General features: G+C 51.7%; 2 protein-coding genes across 3 annotated transcripts; both read left to right on the forward strand.

The window, feature by feature from the left end:
- The first annotated feature begins 3,444 nt into the window (after window positions 1-3,444).
- On the forward strand, window positions 3,445-5,753 carry LOC131212525 (myosin light chain alkali). 2 transcript variants are annotated; one of them, XR_009156927.1, is made up of 6 exons: window positions 3,445-3,571; window positions 3,977-4,007; window positions 4,113-4,421; window positions 4,499-4,585; window positions 4,828-4,974; window positions 5,358-5,753. XR_009156927.1 is itself a non-coding variant. In XM_058206420.1 (5 exons), the coding sequence occupies exons 1-5, from the start codon at window positions 3,569-3,571 to the stop codon at window positions 5,399-5,401; spliced, it is 474 nt and encodes a 157-aa protein (XP_058062403.1). In that variant the 5' UTR covers window positions 3,445-3,568; the 3' UTR covers window positions 5,402-5,753. The 2 variants fall into 2 exon arrangements, 1 of the variants encoding a protein (XP_058062403.1); XM_058206420.1 differs by lacking the exon at window positions 4,828-4,974.
- A 7,698-nt stretch (window positions 5,754-13,451) lies between these two features.
- LOC131207061 (microtubule-associated protein tau) lies at window positions 13,452-22,181 on the forward strand. Its single transcript, XM_058199670.1, has 8 exons — window positions 13,452-13,499; window positions 13,687-15,223; window positions 15,408-15,451; window positions 17,238-17,412; window positions 17,490-17,695; window positions 17,775-17,960; window positions 18,029-18,184; window positions 21,915-22,181. Exons 1-8 carry the CDS (start codon window positions 13,452-13,454, stop codon window positions 22,179-22,181), a joined length of 2,619 nt encoding a protein of 872 aa, XP_058055653.1.
- Window positions 22,182-22,854: the final 673 nt, after the last annotated feature.

A 22,854-nucleotide genomic window follows, 5' to 3' on the forward strand; every position in this document is an offset into this window, starting at 1 on the left:
TCTCCCGCAGTCGCGCTCTAAAGTGTTGCAGCGGAGTCACAGAGTCACTATTCACGGGCACCACCGGCAAAGGGCGTTTCACTAACCTTACTAACCTCACCAGCCAAATGGCCAGCGTAGGCGATCCGGTCGCAAACCGATTTGCCGTCGGTAAACATGTTTCCAGGCAGCGTTACCATGAGGACACACAGGTTTGGAACCTCTTCCCGGGCTGACCGGCGTTTCCGGGGGTTGCGTTGCAGTGTCGTGACGGTTAGGAACCACCATAAATAATTTTCCACTGGCCGCGCGGGTTTGATGGACAGTGACAACAGTTACGCGGCATTGATTTTCGATTTGCTGAATCAATTCTAAAACGGAACGCCGATTTAAGGAATGCATTCCCGGTGGCCCGTTTTAAAATTGTATCAAGGACACGACCTGTCTGGTGTTTATGGACCAACAGAGTACGCAGGTGGCTAGTTTGGAGTCCAATAAACGACTTGCCTCAGGCTATCGAGGCAATGTTGTGGAAGGCAATATTTGTTGATTTTAGTTTAGGTTGTATCTCAAGCAGTATCGCACGCAGTTGGGTCTTGTCTTTAAAAGTATAGCGGACCTGTTCGTAGTCAGACCCTAGTTACCAGTCACTATCGCTTTTACAGAACATGGTCCACCATTGAGTAGTTTGAAACTTTTGTCTTATTTGAACTAGGGCGTAAGTCCCGTAAGTCCTCATGATGGACGGTGTGTAGCGGGAAGAACGATAGACGAATTTAGCCGACAGATCCCAGCTCAATTAAAGACCTCATTAAGTGTGATCCGCGCTGTCATTTTGGGGTCGTTATTTTTATGCAAGGCAAAAAATCTCAAAAGCAATCGCCAATCCCAATTGACCTACAAAGCAATATGATGAAACATTTCGCAAGAAATGTTTCACATTCGCCATGACGAGCCACAATTTGCCATTCTTGAGTACTTTAGTTCGCTCCATTCTTACGACGGTAAGCAATCTATTTCGTTCAGTTTCAAAAGTTATTTAAAAAAAAGTTTTAAATATTACCTTCGATACCTCTTAAAATTATGCAACTCCTGGAGCTCAAGAGCGGAGCTGAAGCCTTCCAATATATTTCCATTGTATACCCAAAATGGCGTCGACTAGTACTGGTGATGTAATGTTGTACCTTGATCAAACAATGTTAAAATACAAAAAGTTAACCGAACGTTTGGCTTCCCGTTTTTGGTGGCGTTCACAACACCAAACACCAGCCAAAGAACGATCTATTTCGATGTAGGGTAAGACGTTGGGATCAATCTATGTCACACGGCCAGTTAGGGAAGGCGACCTAGCGAGGATGCCTGGCCCCGTCGGGTGGGAAGTTTTCGTGAAATATCTGTCCACGGCCACACCGCATCATTACTGATAAGGCACCACCGGTTGACACGCGGACGTGCGGTCCGGTCGTGCGGGCCTGTTTCCTGTCGAAGTGCCGCGGTCGCCGATTCTATTTCTTCGCTGTTGCGCGCGGCCGGTGGCGTTCCCGATTCGCTTCTTCTCGAGACTCTCATCTCCGTTTGCGGACGACGATGTTGGCTGTGCCGTCGGCGACCTCCATTTTTGACTGCCTGACTCTGCGCACGCGAAAGCGCAACTACTACCGTCGTCAGCGAGCGATAGTGATGCGCAGTATTTATAGAATCTGTGCTACGCCATTTTCGCTGCCGCCGCTTCCCGTGTGGCGTGCCGCGTGAATCATGAGGTCTTATTTTCGGTACATTCCGCACACAGTCTGCCCGGTTTCCGAGAGGCCTGATGCGGCCCACCGGATTGGTGGGTGTAATGGCTGCAATAGGCGTACGGTATCGCTTCGCCGCCGCAGGTGGGTCGGAGCAGTGTCGAAAGGTCCACCACCCCGGTCGACCTCCGTGTGCTGCTGCTCTGCTCCAGGATACAGCGGCGGCCTGCCCTTTGGGGTCCCGTTCGGTACATTAACCGAGGCCATTAAACAGGAGCGGTATTTTAGCGACTGGCGGTGTCGGTGCCGAATGAATGAATCTGGCACTGTAGCGCACTTTCTAGCCCCCTTGCATCGTCTAGCTATTCGGGGTCTCTTCCTAGCAGATGCGACGTACGCAGGACGGTATATGTTATCAATATTAATCCAACTTGAGCTTGTTATCCAATAGATCCCAAGCCCTAATAGACTAGACAGATGTTTAAAACAGATACAGATACAATACTTTTTGATTGGAGTCTTTTGATGTGCCAATTGACAAACTCTACCCATCTTCTGAATCATTCCTAAAACTCCAAAACCTTCTCGGAATAGGATTCTACTCAGTTACGAATTGGTAATTGGCCACCTTATGATATCGCTCCCTCTGGTTCTACATTCCTTTGGTCAGTGCATGTTTACGGGCATCGATGGATGTAACTACTCCTACGGCACGAAGGTAAAAACAACAATCAGTTCACTGTTTACAGTTTTGGTTCTTTTTTTAGTACCGTGAGGTTCTAGAAAAAAAACATTGATTGGGACGAAGCAAGGACAAATACCGAAACTGTTGCTCATTTGTTTGGTGAAAGAGATTTCCATTTGCAAAGAAATGGTGACCCCCAAATATGGTGATCTTTATCACATGTTGGGCCGCTCTGTATCAGTATACTAGTGGAAATCGATTTATCGTGTCTGTTGGCCGCCATCTCAGTCCCACAAAGTGCAAAGTGCACCTCCACACCCGTGCAGCATGATTTCGCGTCATAGGATGAGCAATAAATTTCGACTGCCACCGTTTGGCAGATGGTCGGCAGTCCGAGAAACCGATTCCAATCCCCATTTCCAAAAGCTAGGGCCCGGTCCTTGGTCCGGCTAGGTTTCGGTTTGAGATCTCTTTTGCTCTTTCTCGTAAAAATAGTCGCTAGAGCCGACCGACCAGATCCAGAACCAGCGCCGAACGGAATTGCCCTGAGAGGACTCGATCGGGCGGCGGGTTAGCCTTCGGGATTAAAAATAGCTCCCGAGCGCAGCCGTGCGCGCACACAGTGCTTCGCACACATGGGGCCAATTTTCCTAGCACAAGATGCACGGCTTTTACCGGTGGGCTTCTGGGAGCAGTGGGCATGCAAACGAAAGAGAGCAACCTACAATGGTCGGCCCGGGCGCCCACGTAGTCTAGAGTGCATAGGCGATAGGAGCACACAAATCTTGCGCTATGAACATATTGCAAAAAAAACGGCACGAAGCGAAGATGATGGGGTCAAGAATTTAGACCGGCTACCAGGAGGGAGCTATGTCCGCTAAGCCATCACGCACTGTGAGTGGCCCTCACACGAACACCTGCGCAAACCGAGACGACCACCACACGGCCGATCGGATCCCGCGGTCGAGCTGAGGATGAGGCGCAGCAGTGCGCATGGTCCGATCTGTCCGCAAGTCGGCAAGTGCGCGACCGATGACGGTAAAGTCCGACCCAACCTGTGAACGCTAAATATAATTCGTGAATGTGAATATTTCAGTGCTCTGTGAACAGTGGTTCGGAATAGTACGCAGTTGAGTTCAAGTCGGTCCGCGAGCTACACAACATCACAATGGTGAGTCTGGCCGGTGGACGGCCGCCAGCGATGATGGTGGAGTTGGAGTTGCCCCTCCCAAGGCCCAAGGGGATTTTATTCGTCCGAGAAGGACAGAAGTGATCTAGAAGTTGGGAGCGAATTCGGGACAGTTTAATGTTCAGTGGCGCCACACACCAGCTGCCAAGTTCCGGAGGGATTTGCAAGTGAAGTTCGACGAGCGAAAGCCATAAATAGAACCGAAGTTACGAGCACACGTGCGAGCGTGAACCTTGCGTGGACTTATATGGAGAAAAGATTGGATCCTGACCATTACCTGCGCCAGAGCATGCGCAACGCCCACGAAAATGGAGAACCTAATGTCTTTCTTCCTTTCTGCCCTTTCTTCCCGATCCGCGAATGGCAAATGACGTCCGGTGACCGTAGGCCAGCGATCTGAAGGATGTTGAAATTGAAAGTGAGTAGCCAGGCAGGGCAGGCCATTAGTGCGTTAGGGAGTGGAAACTAAGCGTGTCGCAAGTTCACTTACACGGTGCTCCCCGGTATGTCTCCCTTTCCGCAGAGGCGCAGTTCGTCTTCTCCGTCTACGATTGGGAAGGCTCTGGTGCGATGGACGCCATCGACCTCGGCAATGCCCTCCGTGCGCTGAACCTGAACCCAACTCTGGACCTCATCAACAAGATGGGTGGCACTCAGAAGCGCGGCGAGAAGAAGATCAAGTTCGACGAATTCCTGCCGATCTACTCGCAGGTCAAGAAGGAGAAGGACCAGGGCTGCTACGAGGACTTCCTCGAGTGTCTGAAGCTGTACGACAAGGAAGAGAATGGCACCATGCTGCTGGCTGAGCTGCAGCACAGCTTAACCGCTCTTGGTAAGTGGAGTAGCTCCGGAACCCGACCGTTTCCGTGGCACTAACGCCCTGTGCTCTGTTTGCCACCACACCTCCAGGTGAGAAGCTCGATGAGGATGAACTGGAAGCCGTCTTCAAGGACTGCATGGACCCCGAGGACGATGACGGTAACATCCCATACGGACGTAAGTATCGCCTTCACCTTCCAGGCCGGCGTCTGGCCGGCGTCGTCGAAGACCCGGAACTGTGCTAATCAGGATGATCCTTCTCTTACATATTCCTGTGGTGGTGTTTCTGAAACACTCCAATCGTTAACCTGGATATCATATCTTCGTGTCCGTGTATCCATCCTCCACCTACGTGTCACTCTGTACTCACATGTCTGTCTGTGTGTATGTGTCTGTATATGATCGTTCACGGAATGCAGCGTTCCTCAAGAAGATGATGGATAACATGGTCGTAATTGACCACGTTAAGTAAACTCACCATCAGCTCAATTGTGTACTTTTTCAAGTCATCCACTAAATGTCATCAAACGAAAAAAAAACAAGAAGCACACACAAAAAGAGTATTCGTAAGTATTCGATAAATAATATTCGCTTTGCTTCTTGACTGCTTCTTGGCGTGCTCAGCTATCCTGTCATCCCTACCCGCCATTCCGACTTAACTTCTATCGTATCTAAAAAAATTTAAATAATTCTCGCGTAGCCTAACCTATTGCATCGTTCGAAGTTAGAAATCCGTGCGATTCGTAATCCACCTCCTACGCGCACTGTCCCACATTCCACGCCCCCGCGCATGGTCGCAACCGAGGGGGGGGCGCCAAAAATGGGGTGGTGAAAACTCGGAAAATTTTAACGCAATCACCGCTTATGCGCAACGCGAACGCACCACAGCATCGAACCGTTCTCGGCCCGCCAACACTCACTCACTGGTTTGGTTGCGTTCTATTTTCAGCATATCTTCAGAGATTGTGTGACTACACGCCACCGGCTTATTGAAAGAGCTGTTATGTAATCGAGCTATTTATAATACAACAAAAATATCAAAGAGAACAACACCTTCGGAAGCAACAGCACAACAGACAGCGCCGATGGCGAAACCTGGCGAGCAAGGAACAGCAGCGCATCAGAACATCAACGAATGAGATTTCCAGTTGAAACACAACAGCAAGTGACAACAAAGCAAACAACAACAACAACAAGAACAACAACAACAAGAAGAAGAACATCAAGAACAAGAAACAAAACGAATTACCGTTCAAGAACATCGGAATGTAAAAGAAAAAAAACGGAAGCGGTTATTAATATTTTTCTGTTAAGATTTAAATAAATTTCTACATAAAGAGGTCAACCGTGCTTGTGGTATTGTGTTGGTGTTGTAGTATTCACTTTGGGTGTTGGTAAAATTGCTAAAACATAATGGAAATGGGCAATGGAATCGTTGTAAGCTATCTCCACACCAATTTGTGGTGTACTGTGGGGTCCATTTTTTTTCCAACATTATTCCTCTTTTCGCCCCTTCCGTTATCACCGTTAATTGATTGTGACAAGTAAACGGGGATCGAATACCCGGTTCGGGTTATTTTCTACTTAGTGAATTTGCACTTGTTTTTGAACTGTCGTTCTAGACACTTTTCAAGCCACACTCAGTCGCGCGCGAGTAAAGCTGTCAAAGCTCTCAATTTCGGCGCGAATCGGGGCGAACTTTCACACACGAGCGCCATCTGTCGGCGAGAACACACGCATGCGCTCCATTCCGCGGGCATCCTTCCAATTTGGCTATCGCATTCGCGAACGTTGTTTTATCACTTCGCTCGGTCATCTTATCGCGTACAGGCATCCGCGCTCTCCTATCTCTTATCCTCGCGTGCTGGTGGTGGCTCTAGTCTAGCAGCACCAAACCCCTGTCTGTCTGGTGTCTGGTCTGTGGTCTGTCTGGCCCCCAAATCTGGAGCACAGCTCAGGCGAACGGCAACTCCGAAATTCAAACGCATCATCCGAAACCAACCCATCGTCGTAGTGACCTGTGTGGCGGATGCTGTGATTGAGTGCTCTGCGTTTTGTCGTGGCGTCGTGGTTCGCAGTCGTCGCAATTTATGCGTTCGCTGCCGTCGCAAAACCATCGCGTCGTCGCTTCGGTCAGGATCATCGACGGGTTCGGTGTGTGCCCTCCCGAGTGGCCACGGGCAGTAGTAGTGTACCGAGCCGCCAGTGTGAACGCCAGTGCTCTTTCGGCGCAACGCCCCGGTTGCCACAGATAAATCCGCTGGCAATCATCGCAACAGAAAAAAAAAACAACAAGTCACCAACACCCGCATCTCCCACACAGTCACAACACAAAGGAAAGGACCATCCTTCGCGTGGACACACAGCCACGGCCAAGGTGTGTATAGCCGCGCCAAGACGAGTTGATCGCGGGTTTTAAAAATAGTTTTCGGTGACAATCGGACAGGTCGGTGGATTTCAAAAAGAAAAATATTGCCGAAAGGTAATCGTGTAAAGTGCAAATAACAAACATCAGTGCCAATCGAAAGAAAGAGAGAGAGAGTGAGTGAGAGAGAGCCAGTGTGTGCGGTGGGGGGCTGTGACGCGAAAAAAGTGACGACGCCGACGAGTGCAAATCTAGAGTGTTCCATCGAAGGTTCCAAGAGAGAGAGCTAGATAAAAAGAAAGAGAGAGAGAGAGACGCATCTCCAAGTGACAAGCATATTTTCGTCCTAGTAGCCGAGACTCATCCAGGACACCAAGATGGCGACGGCGCAGGCGACACTAGCGGATGCTGCGAGTAGGCAGCGCCACAGTACAGGTACTAACCCCGATATTGTTGGAGCTCACCGAATTGATTGTTTTGTGGACGGCCAAACTCGCCAACTCGCGTGCCGGTTACGGTCCATTAGATGCTCTCTGTCGTACAGCGCGCCTAACCACATCGTTTGTTTTGGGGTGGAATTGATTAAACGTGCTGATTAGGCCGGCTTATGGCTTGAGGTCCGCGCCACTAGTGGACGTTATCTGCTGGACGCACCCCTCTACACTCTGTGGAGACTAGTGGGAGAGGTTGGTCCCCCGCCGGCTTTTATGGGTTTTAAAACGATTTAACCTTTGGCGTCCGCCGGAGCATCCACCGTCGGCTTGTCGTGGACGTGGCCAAAACTTTTTCATCCAACCCGTCCCCGTAACGGGTTTGGTCCCAAGAAGCGGCAGGTCGGTGAAAGCGGCACGCGACTCGCCGCCGATGGTACTTTGGTGAATGAACCTCCTTGTTAATGACCCCTTCGCGAAGGGGTAGTTTATCGGCGAAAACAACCGTGCCAGCGTTGCTACGTTACCCACCCGATGCCGTCGCAAATGAAGTTCTAATGACCGACGACAACGCGCGTGCCACGAGGAGCAATCGCACCACGTGTGCCCCGAAACTACTCGCTCTTGTCTACGTATTGATTTACCCTAAACGCCTGCGGATTTCTTGCGCGACTTCTTCAGCCACAAACTTGTGGCCGGGAGTTTCAGAACAGCTCACCCGGTTGGGGGGCCGGCGAAAGTGCGTGACGGTGTCCGCCGGGGGACGACGCTGCGCATCGAATTCCCTGCCGGGGTGCCTATTCTGATGGCTATCTCTCGAGGCCCCGACGAGGATTTCGACCGGATTCGGGCTTTGTTTCAACGATGATCCGGGTTCAGTTTGGTCGCGATTTTGTAACCGTCGTGTAGCGTTACCGCAGCTGCAGTGTGGTTTCAGCGCAGCGAGCAACCGGAACCGGAAGGCCGGACCCTGACACCCAGGTAGTGAGGAGCCCAGCCCTTTTGTTTGCCATTTTTGTGGGGTTGGTCAAACGCTCGTTCTGCGACCAGAGACTAGGGACCAGCGCTGTAGGTTAGTTGCATCTGAGGGGCTAATCTAATTAGCCTCCAGAGAGGTCGTTGCTTCGGAACCTACCACCTGTCAGCCGTCAGTTGACATTCTGCTTCAACCGGCTTTCAAATCGGCTTACTGTAGGCCTTGCGGATGTGTGGTGCAACAGGAATCTCGAGCCTACTGGTGTGCCTGATACCGCTGATACTACCAGCCACGCTTCCATGCTCTGCGCAATCGGTGTATCGGCGGGGATTATGACGATGGCGAGTCGGTCTGGCACACGCCACTAGAACTAGAGTTCGTGCGGAACACTGAGAGAAAGAGAGAGAGAGAGAGAGAGTGAGAGTTTATTATAGAAATAGTCTTCGTAATCGATTTATTTCCGACGTTCCGGGGCGTTGCGAAGAAGATAAGGGAGGCGGAACAGTGATCGTTAGGCGGCGATAAGGCGGAGGATAGAGCACGTTCATTAGTTTAATCGATTGCACGCTTTGACAGATGTTACACTGAAGGCGGAAGTGGGCCAAAGCGAGCCGATCGGTGGGTGATGCTTCCCACAGGCGCTCCCAGGTCATTAGCTCTTCGGTTCGGAGCCCACCCCACGGGCGGGTGTTCCTTTAATTCAAATAACCTACATGCGGTGTTTGGTTTTCCAATCGCCATTTTTTACTCGCTTCTCCGGGTTCTAATACAGTCTTCCCTATTTTCTCCACTTTCAGGTACAACATTGTCGAACGATAACTTAACGATAATTGCCCAAAAGGATGTTCCACACCCGTGTTAGTGTTCCCACAGCTGCAGCCAAGTTCAGGCAGCCTGGATCGGCGCGTTCTACGTGCGCCTACGCTACAACATTGGCACTACAGATTGGCCTGAAACTGAACAATTAGAAGGCGGGAAGCATCCTCGCAACAAGGATTTAGTCATTTCGACAAACGGTTGCCGACAACTACCAAGTGAAACAAAGCAAGCACCATAAAAGCACATTCCATTGCGTGACGGCACCGGAACGGGGATATCTGTTTCGGGTGCGGAAGGACCGATCCACACCTGGGAAAGCTAACTACTGGCGGCAGGCAGGGCCATGCCCATGCCCTTTAGATTATGCTACGGTGGAGGGAAAACTAATCGATGAGTGAGCATAATCCCCAGTCACGCCAGGACACACCCAAACGGGGAAGGCGAAAACAAAAAGACAACGGAATGATGGATTCCGTTACGCCTTGGTTTTGGCATAATTTTGGGAGTTATTCGGGAGCCCACGAGTTCTTTTTGTTAAATTGGGGAAGAATTGGGACAAAGTTTCCACGCTCAAGCACGTCAACCGCTAATAGGCGTTTTGATGGATTTAACGATATGGAGCTCGCTGTTCACCGTTTCCGGTATGGGTCGCCCAGATAAGCGCTTTCTACATTTACGATGTGCCAATTAGGCTATTAGGCTTTCCTTCAATGTCAACAAACGAGACTGACGAGCGAGCGGAAGCCCTCGGCAATCAGTTGGGCCATTGAAACTATGTAATAGTGGGAAACAGGAAACGATTGTTGCTCAAGCAAGGAGTTCAGACAACATGCCACTTTGGAGTAACCGGAGAATAGTTAACTCAAAATTACTGTTGTGAACTTTTTGGGAATTTTTCGGAGTTGTCAGATGGAGGAACCTCACATTCAAAATCAACTATTTGATTACCTTTGAAGTCACCACGCAAAAGACTGAAAAAAATCTCAAAGTCCCAAATCTAACCAGGGTCACCCTGTAGCGTGCCCTTCAACATCGGCCCCTCACTGTAAGGAAAGAAGCCCATTCTTGCTTTCCGAGCGCTACTTTCTTGGTGACTTCGCGTGCCGACACCGAGCGGGTACGCGCGAACCACGGCCCAGAAAGGCGAAGCGAAGAGAGTTTGTTTTGATTTCTCCAACTCTGGCTCCGGCGAATCCTCGGCGGTTACGGCCACCGGGGAGTTTGCGCCGTTGCGCCCCCTTGCGGCCGCGTATCCTTAGCGTTTTGACAAAACAATTTTTCCCAAATCGCGGCACAGCCAGCCAGCCAGCCAGGAGGTTCCTTGCTGGCGCGCGGCACCACAAGACATTCAGTCTTCGGAGCTAGGCGACGCCGGGAGGACACCGAGACCGTGTGGACGTGCTCGCGTAGGCGCCAAAGGCTCCAGGCGACCAGGTAACCAGGCTTCTGGCTTGCTAGGTGTGCCGAGGAAATTAGTTTGAGTTCTTTTTTGTGGTAGTAGCTCTCAAGTAGCTCTCTATGTGGGGTCGGCGTGCGTTTTTTTGAAAAGTAAATCAGGAGCTCTTTTTGATCAGTTCTTCAGTTTTTTCCTCTATTTTGTGTACCAATCTGCGTGACCACAAACCCGCCCGCTCCAGCTTGTAGTGTACCGCGCTCACCACAGGGAGCTAGCAGTAGTCCCATTCCTTTTTTTTCTCTCCGCTGTGGTCCAGTAGCTCGACTTTTTTGTATTGGTAGCAACGAAACGCAGTAGGTAGTTACCTAGGGATCCAAGTAGTCCTCTCGCACCGGGCGCCCGATGGAAACGCGAACTCCATCGGAATGGTGCCGATTTAATTAAGCGATACCAGCAGCCACTGCATCACCCTGCGCGATGCCGGTCATGCCTTCTTTCTGCGAGGTTTTCGAATATGTGCCACAAGAAGAAAAGGATTTGCCACAAAACCAGCCAGCGTGGGTGTGTCTGTACAGTTGTGCTCCAAGAAATCCTAGTAACGGATGGAAATAGCGATCGACCACTGTGTGCGTGCGTATGAATGTGAGTGTGCTCTGCTGGTGGACTCGTTTCCGCGGTAAAGTGACCTTCTTTACGTACCGCGACGAGGGCGGCAATATCGCAGGCTGTACATAATCGTAGTGAGTGCCGCGAAAGGTCCGGCAAGATTTGGGTTGAAAGTCCACATGGAGTGAGCGTGTGTCGGTGTACCGGCCGCTGTGTGTTTGTGTCGACCCGGTAAAGGTCGCTCCTTCCCTGACGGAGTAGCGTGACAACTTCCTTGGCCAGAGCCTTCCGGAGAGCCCTCGAGTGGGACGTATGCGGCGCCGTAGCATCGGCACGTGTTGTGAAGTTTTAATTTCCCGTTCTTAGTGTTACCGCGGCCAAAGTAGATACCACGGTGCCGGTGCTATCCGAGGGCGCGAGACCTCGCCGTACACTAACGCTCGTCACGCCAACCGAAGGCAGAAGCTAATTACGAGCTGTGAAAAATGCAAAACTTCTCACATTTGGTGCCGCTCCAGGGTACCTTGAACGCGCGCTCGTAGGTGCCAGGAGCCAGCGCCAGGTGTTGCAATGCTACTGTGTGGCGGTCCATTTTCGCCCCAAAAACAAACTAATGTCGGTTCCGCATGCTGAGGACATTAGCAAATCGACGAGTGCCGTGGGAAGATAACCTACAAAAAGCGAAACACGTCCGAAGTAGGTGTAATGGCTGTAAACATCCTTTCGCTTCAACCAGTCAACCGACCGTGGATTCTTCCAGGGCCTGCCAGGGTCTTGTAGCTGGGTCTCCTTTGGCTCGCTGGTTTTGGGATGCGGTGCTACGATTTCGGTCCGATCCGTTCCGCTAGGAAGCGCGGAGTGCTCCATCAAAACCCGCGCTCCTCGCTGTTTCTAGGTTAATACGGTCCGGGCCCCCATCCTCCATCCCCCCCCGGAATGGCGTGTCACCGTGCAGTATTTGCACAACCGCACACCGTGGCCAGCGCGTCGTACACGCGTGGCACTGCGGGGCCGTGCCCAATGTGAAAAATCGAAACCCAGTGAGCATTTATTATCTCGCATAAAAATATGGCTTCCACTTTGCATAAATTTTATGTGTATTCAATTGATCAAACATACGCCGGGCCGTGGGTGCCACCCGCAAGCTGTGGGCGGGTGGGTGGTTGGAGACAAACATCGCCCCTGGAGATGGGCAAACTAGGACGAACGTCAACGCCGGGAGCGTGGCGTCTTTTGGGGGGAATTTTTGGCCAAGAGGTTGACATGAGCACCGATCAGCACACTGCGCCTTGTGCACGCTCGTCTTGGTCTTGGTCTCGGGTGGCTCGCTCGTCAGTGGATTCGATTGCAACACGCCAACGGTCGCCGGTTGGCGGTTTGTCCCTCCTGGAGGGGGCTAGGGTAAATTTATTGCAAGGTTCCAATCCGGCGGACGCCACAGTAACGTTATGTCAACCGATATAGTCAATCCCGGCTCAATTCCAACCTACTTCACGCCATTCGGTGGCCCCGGCGAGGTATTCACACACAGCGAACTGATGGCCTTGGTGGGATGGCGGAATATTTATTGGACCTCGGGCCTACCCGTAGTCCGTACTGCTGCCGATGAATATTTCATACGATCGACTATCCGATACCTACGACAGTTGGCCGTTTCGGGAACAGGGAAATGGATTTATGGAACGGCTTAGTTGTTTGAACGACACACATGCCTCGAGGCACTGGATCTGGATCTGGGGAGGACCTATGTACATTAAGTCACCTTTTGCACCTAGTCAGAGATGTAGTACCTGAGCCTGATCTCTCTTTCCTCGTACCAGTAGTTACAAGCCCAACCGGAGCGTTACCATGTGCGGACACAGCTCAAGTTGGCGCGCGAAACCAGCTCAAGTTGGATTTGTAAATAGAGTACACCCAGCGAGCGGTTCCTTTGCTGAAACAAGCCCGCCGCTACCGAACCGCGAAGGTCGAACCGTGTGTGTACATAGTACAGTTGTACAGACCGGGTAGGAGCAGCCGTGCTTGTACATTGCCACCTGTAGCCTCCGGAGTGCAGGAGTCCGGAGTGTTCCGGAAGCGGAACGAACCGCACGAACTACGTGTTCCGATCGTCAGAGAAAACTGACCGCAGCAGCAGCCCTTGCGAGGTGTCCAACCTGTCCTACAAAATGGAACAAGGCTTTCGGTGGACGCCCCAGGCTGCCAGCGTGCCATTGCGAATGGCTACGCTGGCCCGACCAGGCTGCTGGCCGAACACACCCCTAGAACGTAGGATGAGGACGATGAGTCGAGAGTGTTCCGATTGAAGCGACTGAAACCGATCGACGCCTCCTGTGGACGTCCATTTTTTCTTTCAGTCTCGAAGCCGCTTGCGCACACACGACGCGGGGTGACTCAGTGGCAGAACTAACTAGCAAGCTAACCTTTAACCCTTTATCGTAAATTGAAATATGGATTTCCAACCGGTAAGCGTTATCGACGAGGGTCGCCTACACTGGGTTAGTTTGAACACCGAGTGTGGTCTTCCCTTGATTCCCGCGAAGAATTCCAATTCGGATGAGGACCGTGTTGCTTCCGCATTTGGCGTGTGCCTTGTAGTGTGCGCCTTGGTAGTGTCGTAGGACGCCTTCGAGGGCTAGGATTAAATGCTTTCTTCTTGTCAATATGTCTATATGTTAAACACAGAAACTCACTGCTCCCGAAGCAAAGCCCGCGGTTCGGCTGAGTTCGCAGAACTTTTTCGCACCCGCCATCAACCAGCACCACGCCGCAGCACCGACGCCAGCGCCGATCGCTGTCCACTCGCTGCAGAAACCTCCACCGGCAGCACCGACGGGAGCACCCACTCTGTCCACTGTGACACCTCCGCAACTTCAACTGAAACAGCACCAGGTTCGCTTTGTGCCCGAGCAACGCACGGAGCTACCGTTTGCTCCGGTTCCACAGAAAGTTCCACTGGTTCGGCCATTTCTCCCGGCTCCACGTGAAGGAGGTCCTGCGGTCCCATTCCTACAGCCCACTAACCTAGGCCGGCACGTATCGTTCCCGATGGATCAGGGCCCTAGACCACCGAACCCGATGGCACAGGCTCCTGGCGGCCCGCAGATGATGCGACCCCCGATGGGCCCACCGATACGTACCGGGACCCCACCGCAGCTACAACCCGGGGGTCCTCGGCCAGTGTTTATGGGTGGCGCCCATCAGCAGCCACCAGGCGTCCCCATGCCCATGCGGCCACCGATGCCACCCGGGACAGGAGTACCCGGGATGCAGCCACAACGCCCTCCGTCGGCGCCCGGTATGCAGCGACCTCCGATGATGATGGGGCAACCGTCCCCCATGCGACCTCCACCACCCGGGATGGCCGGCGGTGGGCCGAGGCCAACGATTTCACCCCAAAACTCGAACCTTGGCGGTGGCGGCGGTGCCGGACCACCATTTCATGGGATGGGAGCGCCCCGTCCGTCAGGTCCTTACGGACCCACGGACTTTATGCAGGCCCCGCCCGCCAACAGTAGACCGCCTTCGACGACCAACGTACGGCCGGCGTTCTTCAACCGTCCGCCGGATCAAGCCAGCAGACCACCTTCCGGCACCCCGATGGACGGTGGTCTGCCTCCGTCGGCCACCCATTCGATCAACGACGACGATGACGACGTGGTGATCGGGAAGATTACCCCCGAAAGCCCGAATCCGGCCAATCGTGGGCCGCTGCGGAACTTCACAATGCCCAATGCCGGCGGCCCGATGGGTGAGCGGGAAAAGTCCATCCCATCGCGGCCACCGTCCGTCGCTGGAAACTACAAGCCACCGGCGAACGATTCGGAGCAGACCGACGGACTGCAGAACGCCGGTAGGCCCCCACTGCATGCCCTGAAGGACTTCCTGCACAAGGAGCCGCCGCAGCGAGCTGGACAATCACCCGGACAATCGCCGTCACCCGGCAGCCAGCAACTGTCGCCGGCCAATACGGACGAAAACTTTAGCTTCCGGCCGGGGCCCAAACCGCCCGGCCAGCCGGGTCAGCTGCCACAGCAGCAGCAGCAGTACAAAGTGGGCCCAACGCCCGGTCGAGACGGTGTCACGTTCCAGCTGCCCAACGGGAAGGAGGGACCACCACCAACGGAGTGGAACAGTCGATCGAGACCTCCTCAGCAGCAGCAGCAGCAGCCGGTCGGTAGAAGCATGGGCCCGATGAAGCCCGCGGACCAGCATCAGCACAGTAAGCCTCCGATCCCAAACAGCAGCACACTAACAGCGAGTTCGATTGCGTGTCCGTGTGTGTTTGGAACATCCTTTCGAAGTCTTGGTTTGGCAACCGCCAACCGGCCACGTTCGTGACACGAGTTGCTACTAACCGGGTGACCGTTTTTTTTCTATTCTTCTCTTCCATGCCGTGCGTGCAGAAGGTGACAACGACAGTGGCGTCGACGAGTACACTCAGGAAAAGGTAGGCCAGGCATGGGTCCGATCTGACACGCAACACGCGGGTAGCGGGTTGAAAGTTTCCTCAAAGCGGCTCGACCAGCGGCACGCGAACGGCATTTGGCACTCTGTCTCTCTGGCGTAGTTGAAACTAGGAAGGAAGGAATTTTGTAGGACACAATACCATTCTGATGTCAGGGTATGGTGTGACAGTAATTTTAATTTGACGGAAGAAACTACATTCCTCGAATCTTTTGGAATTCGAATTTGGATCAATTGTCAGCAATATCTTGTTGATAATTTTCGCCTATCTTATGGAAATAATAATTTTCGTTTACTTTTTGACAAAACAAGGACCAAAGTTAATTCATAAGTTCACTGTCATCAAATATTGACTTCAATCAACTGATATCAGTTGAAACATTGTTTTGAAGCGGCGAAAATACACTACATGGCTAAATTGCTGTCGTGTAGCGTATACGCCTCGCCACAATCCGGTGGGCTCGTCATGTCATAAGAACGATGGACGACAAGTCGGCTCGTAAACCATACGAAAACGCGAAGGCGACGTGGTATGGCTAACAGTGACTGTTATTTGCCAACGAAACAGTGGTTGTACTTTGTTCTTCATAAAAGAAGCTAAGTCACTTGTGCACTAGAGAAGAGCTGAGAGGTTCCCCAAATAACGGTTCCTTCCAATGACGTCTCCATCCACATTTTCGGGAAGAAGTCGCTCGAAAAGCCCGAAACCATTGAATTCAACTGAGTTGGCAACTTAACACCTACGATCCCATTCGGCGGGCTCATCTGCTTCTTTTGGAGTTTTTTAATCTTCCCTCATTACCTATGGTAATTGTGTTAATGCGCGACCTAGAGAAGACTCCGAGTGCCGCCGACTTAATGTGCGACGTTTCGGGAGTTCCAATTTTGCCCAAAAACAAACCAAACCGCTCCACAAGTCAATTAGCAATTGGGTAATGCCGGATAACTTCCAACCGGCAGTCGGATTCCTCGCCTTGAACTAGATAGCCGTATCCGATCTCCCGCTGCCCGCTTTCGCTATTTTTAGGTTACTTAAAGGCCATCCCGAGGTCCTCGAGGTCTATGCCAAACCGACGGGGGCACGGGAACAAGTGATCCAGGGCCCCGGGCCCCGGGATGCCGCAGATGATGATGATGTTAACGTGGCCGAAAAACAGTCGGAACGGTAGAACGGAGTGAGACAACCGATCTACCGTATGGTGCCGTTGCCTGGGGCAGACCATTACCTCGGGATGGCAATGTAACTGCGCTCCTGAGGGTGCGCGGTTGCGCTTCACTGGGCCTCACGGTGCCCCTTATGGGTCTTATTGTTTCTTACCGCACAGTACGACGACGCGAAGTGCCATTTGTTTTGCACCATTTGCACCGTCGGAAGCCACGCTGCTGTTTGTCCAACCATTTATGAGCCCCGTGTCAGCTGCGCACCGCACAGAGGGACCTATGGGACCAACGAAAAAAAAAAAAGACAAACCCGCACTTACCCAGATATCGATCGGAATCGAACCGCCAGACTCCAGAAGCTTCGACCGACACGCACGGTTGGGGCCGCCCGTGGGCAGAGTTTTATGTTCTGTCGCATCAGCGCCATCTTGGCCGGGCGCGCGAAATTGAATCGCTCGATCGCTCGAGCGCTTTAAAAGGCAGTGGAAATTTAAGCCGAAAAATGCTACCGCTTCGTGGGGCAACGTGGGTCGGGGACGGGGGGTAATATGCTGGTTAGCACACGAACGAACGATCGAACACTTCACGATCGCGGCTTCATTTGGCAGGATCGCTCCAATGCGCCAACATCGCCCGCGTCGCCACTGAAGTCGCCGAGCAAGATACCGGCCCTAGCGAGGAGACCAGACAACATTGGGTCCGAGAGCCGATCGCGCAGTACCTCGAAGCAGCGTGCCAACGCGAAAACACCGGAAACGCCCTCGGAGCAACCGCTAATCAAAAGTGAGTTCCAGTCACCGCCACCATCTTCGGTTCCGCCGGCACTACTTCCGGCGTTCTCGCGTTCTTGCTACTTCCAGAAGTACCAATGAACAAAATACAGGTCGGTGGGGCACCGTCACCTAACCTGAAGGTAGTGAAGTCGAAGATTGGCTCGCTGGAAAACACTAGCCACAAGCCGGGCGGCGGCAATGTGAAGATCGAGACGAAAAAGATCGACATCAAGGCGTCGGCACGGATCGAGGCGAAGAACGACGCGTACATGCCCAAAGGAGGCGACAAGAAGGTGAGTAGCCCCATCGGGTCCTAGTAGTAGTAGTAGTAGTAGCAGTATCACTGGTGGTGGTGATCTTCTTCGTCCGCAGATCATCAACAACAAGCTGCAGTGGAACGCGAAGCCCAAGATCGGATCGCTCGACAATGCGGCCCACAAGCCGGGCGGTGGCGACAAGAAGATCGAATCGATCAAGACCGACTTCAAGGAGCGGGCGAAGCCCAAAATCGGTTCCAAGGACAACATGACCTACAAGCCGGGCGGCGGTGACATTAAGGTAGGTCCGGCGACGCAGCCCGAACCTTGTCTCCAGGGTGTGCCCTCTAATTTCACTTCCCCATGCAGATCGTGCACCAGAAGCTGGACATCAAGGCGGAGAGCAAGATCGGGTCGCTCGACAATCTGAAGCACAAACCGGGTGGCGGCGACAAGAAGATCTTCGACGACAAGGAGTATCTGAAGAATATCGAACACCCCATCACGCCGAGCCCTTCGACGCAGGTAAAATCGGGTTCCGGGTCGGCGGAAAATTTACTAGAGTAAAGATACAGAAAGAGAGAGAGAGAGACAGACCGCTCCGTTCGGCTCGAGGGGTTCGTGGATTGGCCGTGCGGTCCTGGGCCGGCCGGCCCCGGGGCGAGGCAAACGAACCGTAACGACCGTACTTCCGTAGCCGCCGGTAGCTCACTCGCTCCTTCCACTTCCACTCCACTCGATACTGCTATTAAATATACATATATTTATTGACCTTGTTGCGTAACTTGTGGCTCTTCCCTATTTTTCGCGTATCGCGTAGATTTTGGGCAGCTATTTCGTTAGTACTTCGCCTCTATTAAGTTCACTCTCACCCACACAAACTCACACGTGTTGCAGGGCCCCATTGGCCGCGACTGTAAAGCAAGATCGATCCACCATCGAGTCACCTGTTGAACTGCCGTCAGCCAGATTTCATCATTCTATGATCTTCCTCTTTTCTCCTCCCTCACGATCGGCCATTTCGCAGGAGTACCTGTACAAATTCTATTAGAGTATTAGAAGCGAGAGAGACAGAGAGAGAGAGAGTGAGAGAGACAGGCACACACAATAGTCCAGAAGCCAGAAGAAGCGGGAAGCCCTAGGGGTCCCCAGATCGAAAAGTATTGGCCTCTGCGTACAACAAATCCCTCCAGGCTCAACACCCCCAAAACGATCCGGTTCCGGTTCCCTGCCCGTCTGTAAGTTATGTGCACCCTTCCGCCGGGTTCACCCGGTTCGATTGCGTGTGTTGTAATGCGTGTGTGGTTTGACAGTTTAGAAGCTACAGTTGTGTTTCTCGGCGTGATCGATGATTAATCGCCTCACGAGAGCTAAAAGAAACAACCAAAACAAAAGAACTGATCGACAACGATTAGAGTTGTGTGTTTGGTGTGTTCCCCCGTCGCTGTAGCTCGATCGCCCCTCTATTGCTCATTCTATCCTGCCCTGCCCCGTCCTGAATGCTCTGCCGCGCCCGAACCGCATCCGGAGGGTGTCTAACTAACTCACCTCAATCACGAATGTGTTTCACGACCAATTTCACAGCCCGACGGAACGGATGAATGCAGCTACGATAGCAGCGCTGAGCCGGCAGAGCTGCAGTAGTGTAGGTGTAGTGTAGCCCCGCTGCCGCCGCCGCCGTAGGTGATCGATGGCCGTCACGTAGATGCCGCGCCGCACGGAGTGCGTGCCGCCTGTCTCCGTAGTCGTAGGCCACGCTGCACGTGGCCATCGATCGATCGAGCACGCCATTTGGGTTCATGCACGCCGCGTAGCTTCCGCCATCGCCGACAACGCTCGACAAAATATGCACCTGTTTGTTTCTTTATTCGGCGCCCCCTTTATCATGTGTGTTTTGAGGTGTTCATTGGCCATGTTTTCATCCTAATTGTTTACTCTTTCCGTTAACTATCTTACTGTTTTGCTCTTTTGTTACTTGCAACCATTGTTTTATGATTTTGTTTTGTTTTATTTCTCTCTTTTTCTCTCTCTCTCTCTCTCTTTTCTATTTCAGCGCCTTCGTCCATAGACTATCGTTTTGTTTTCTACTATTATTTGTTTAATACGGTTAGAATATAACTATTGTACGTTCTTTTTTGACATTATTGATTGTTGACATAAGTTAGATACTTTATACGAAGTGGAACAAAGAAAAATTGATTAAAAATAATATCCGATTCGTTGTTATCTGTTGAATTATGAGTGATTAGAAGGGTCATTATAAAAAGTGGTTAGTTAAGTCATGTCACACATGTTTTTGTTACGCGGCTTTACGCAGCTGACGCAAACAAGTTCGTAGCGCCTATACACGCATTACTACTGCTACGCAGCACCACAGTATAACAGAGCATAGAGCAACTACTACATTCGAAAAACAAAACCATTAGAGCGCGAGAGTGGTATAAAGCATCGCACCGCAGTAAAACACAGTGTATACAGAACCATAGTATTGAAAAGGAATCACGAAACCTCCTCGCAAGGGGAGACACTAGTCACACCAATCCCAAAATGTATCCCATTTGCACGCACAGATTGTGGGAACTATATACTAACGCTCACCTCACTAACAACCGATTATTGGTTTTCTTTTTCGCACACTCTGCGGATAGTAGAAACAGTAAACAGTACACAGCACATCGGGGATCGCACGCACGCACAAAACTGTAGAGCCAAAAAGTAAGTGACTTGGACCAAAAGTACTAGAGTGAAATCTGCTTCCGAATTTCGGGCTTTGCTTTAAGCTCCTCAGAAGGCGAGCCCGCTTCGGTTTTCCGCTCCGTGTTCCGGGCCGCGTTTCGAGCTCCGAATAAGATTTCCCACCCGAACGGTGTTAACCCAATAATGGGTTTGAGCCAATCGAGACTCGAGGTCGCCATAAAATCGTAACAATCCTTTGCAAAACCGTTTATGGCCCCTGAACTTTTCGACACACAGTTTTGTGCGGCCGTGCACGTGACCGTGGGAAAGTTCGCCACGCTTATCCTCGCTTTTTCGCCCCGGGAACTGATGACACCCGAACGTCTAGCCTAGCCAGCTCGGCACCGGACTAAGTAGATACAAACAATTAACGAAAGCCAACGGTTGTTGTTGTTAATTTCAGTGCAAACACACGTAACCACGAAACACGCAACCCGATTGCGTAGGCAAATTGGCGTGACACGACAAATTGAGCATTGAGCGCATTGGCGAGATAGGCATCATAAGAAACTTCATCGGAACATTCTTTTTACACACCTTCAGACACACACCGAGACAGACAGACAGACACACTGCTGTAAAGCGCGAAATTGATATGAAATTGATTGACTTGATGTGTGTGTGCGGAATGATCGTGCGTGGTCTGTAGAGGAAGAGGAAAGTTTACCTGATTGACTATGATAATGATGATAATGATGATGATGATAATGATGATTAACATAATAATTGATGCATGATAACGAAACAGAAAAACAACGGAAATCAAACTATACGTTACTATTGACTAATAAAAACGAATAAATCTGGATCGGACATCCGTGATCGGTAAAAAAAAAACAATAATTCGCACCATTCCGTGAGTTCTTCCCCCGTTGTGTTCTTCTTAGCGCCGAAAGTAGTGCCCCCTCGGGGTTTCGTCCTGACCGCTTAGTTGTTCCTCCGCGTCACTGGTCCCATTTTCCCATGTATGGCACGGCGGCACTTAGAACAGCACCAGCAAGGACGCCAAAAGATGCGGTTCCAGTAGAAAATGTAAAGTTGACCATCGGCTGAAAACGGACGGAGACCGTGTAAGTGCTGCAACACCACTGAGAAGTCGTGGTTCGCGTAGTAGATGGACAAAGTTTGTACTTACCTCGAAGTCAATCGGCGATCCTCTCCGACACACGCGTTTGTGTCGCGCATTTGGAAGAATGTCGCATCGGTGCCGTCGCCGAGTGGTCCGGTTCAGCTTCGAAATGGCTTCCGTCCTGTTAAGTTGGCTCCTCCCGTAAGTGCATGCTGTACTTTGTAATCATTTGCCATCACCAGTAGGTCCATCCATTGCTCACGGCGATTCACGCTTTTAAAAGACATTGCACGATCACACCGTCGACACAGTCTCATGTTGTGAGGATCACCTTCATCGGAAGCTGGTGACTTGGGACACAGGAAGCCCGTCCTTGCGTTGGGCGGACCACACGTAACTAATGACACTTTCTCATTTCCTGCACCGTCCGCATGGTCTCTGCACCCGAAGCGTTCCACTTCGATGCGTCGCATGACGGCCAGCGTTTCCGGAGTCGATCTGTCGCGCAGTATCGACTACGAGCCCGTCCGAGCGCCACCACTGATGACGGCATCGCTGACCACTTCACTGATCCTGCCGACCGAGTGCATTGTGCTGTCCGTTGCGCAACCGGACGCCCCGAGCCCGGAGCGGAAGGTGCAGAAGCTCGAGTCGGCACCGTGCTACATCCGCAGAGATGGCCGCGCTATTCATCCCAAACCGTTCCGTACGTACTAAAAGGTAAACGACGACGAAACGACGTCCAGCATCCAGCTCAATCGGTTCAGATTGGACAGGTTCAAAATACGATCGCGAGATCAGCCGCCATGCACCCAATGGAACCGTTACATGACACACATAGCATAATCAACATTGTTTTAAGGACATTCCCTCGCATCGATCCACTACGGTCACGACATTCCACAAACGTTTGCTGGAAAACACTCTTTGAGGATAAGATTTAAATGTGAAATTATTATTTCTTTTACTGATAATGATTGTACTCTAAGTTTGATGAGAAAGTTCGGCTTAAATATGAACTAAGCAGGAGAGCAAGTGATTCGCACACACCGACCCGAAGGCCACGTGACATCCGCCGGGGCGCTGTGCGTGCAGTAAACCCGTCCCGAAAACGACCGCTGAACATCTTTTTGCGATCGTGCGAAAAGATGAAATCAGAAGCCCCACTGGAGACGTACCCAAGAGAGAGAGAAAAACCCAAACGTGACCAGGAACACAATCCCACATTACTTTGCTGTTCTTTTTCACCACGAAAAGAACCATTTAAGTATGGATATGCAGAGCGGAGAAGGAGCATCACCGAACGTGTCCCCGTGTAACGATGCTGAGGCACGAAGCCGAACGCGGCCGTCCGTCCTAGAAAGCTAGCGCTGTAGGAGAGCAATCGGAT

This window comes from Anopheles bellator, chromosome 2, assembly GCF_943735745.2.
Source record: "Anopheles bellator chromosome 2, idAnoBellAS_SP24_06.2, whole genome shotgun sequence".
Classification (NCBI taxonomy): Eukaryota; Metazoa; Arthropoda; class Insecta; order Diptera; family Culicidae; genus Anopheles; species Anopheles bellator.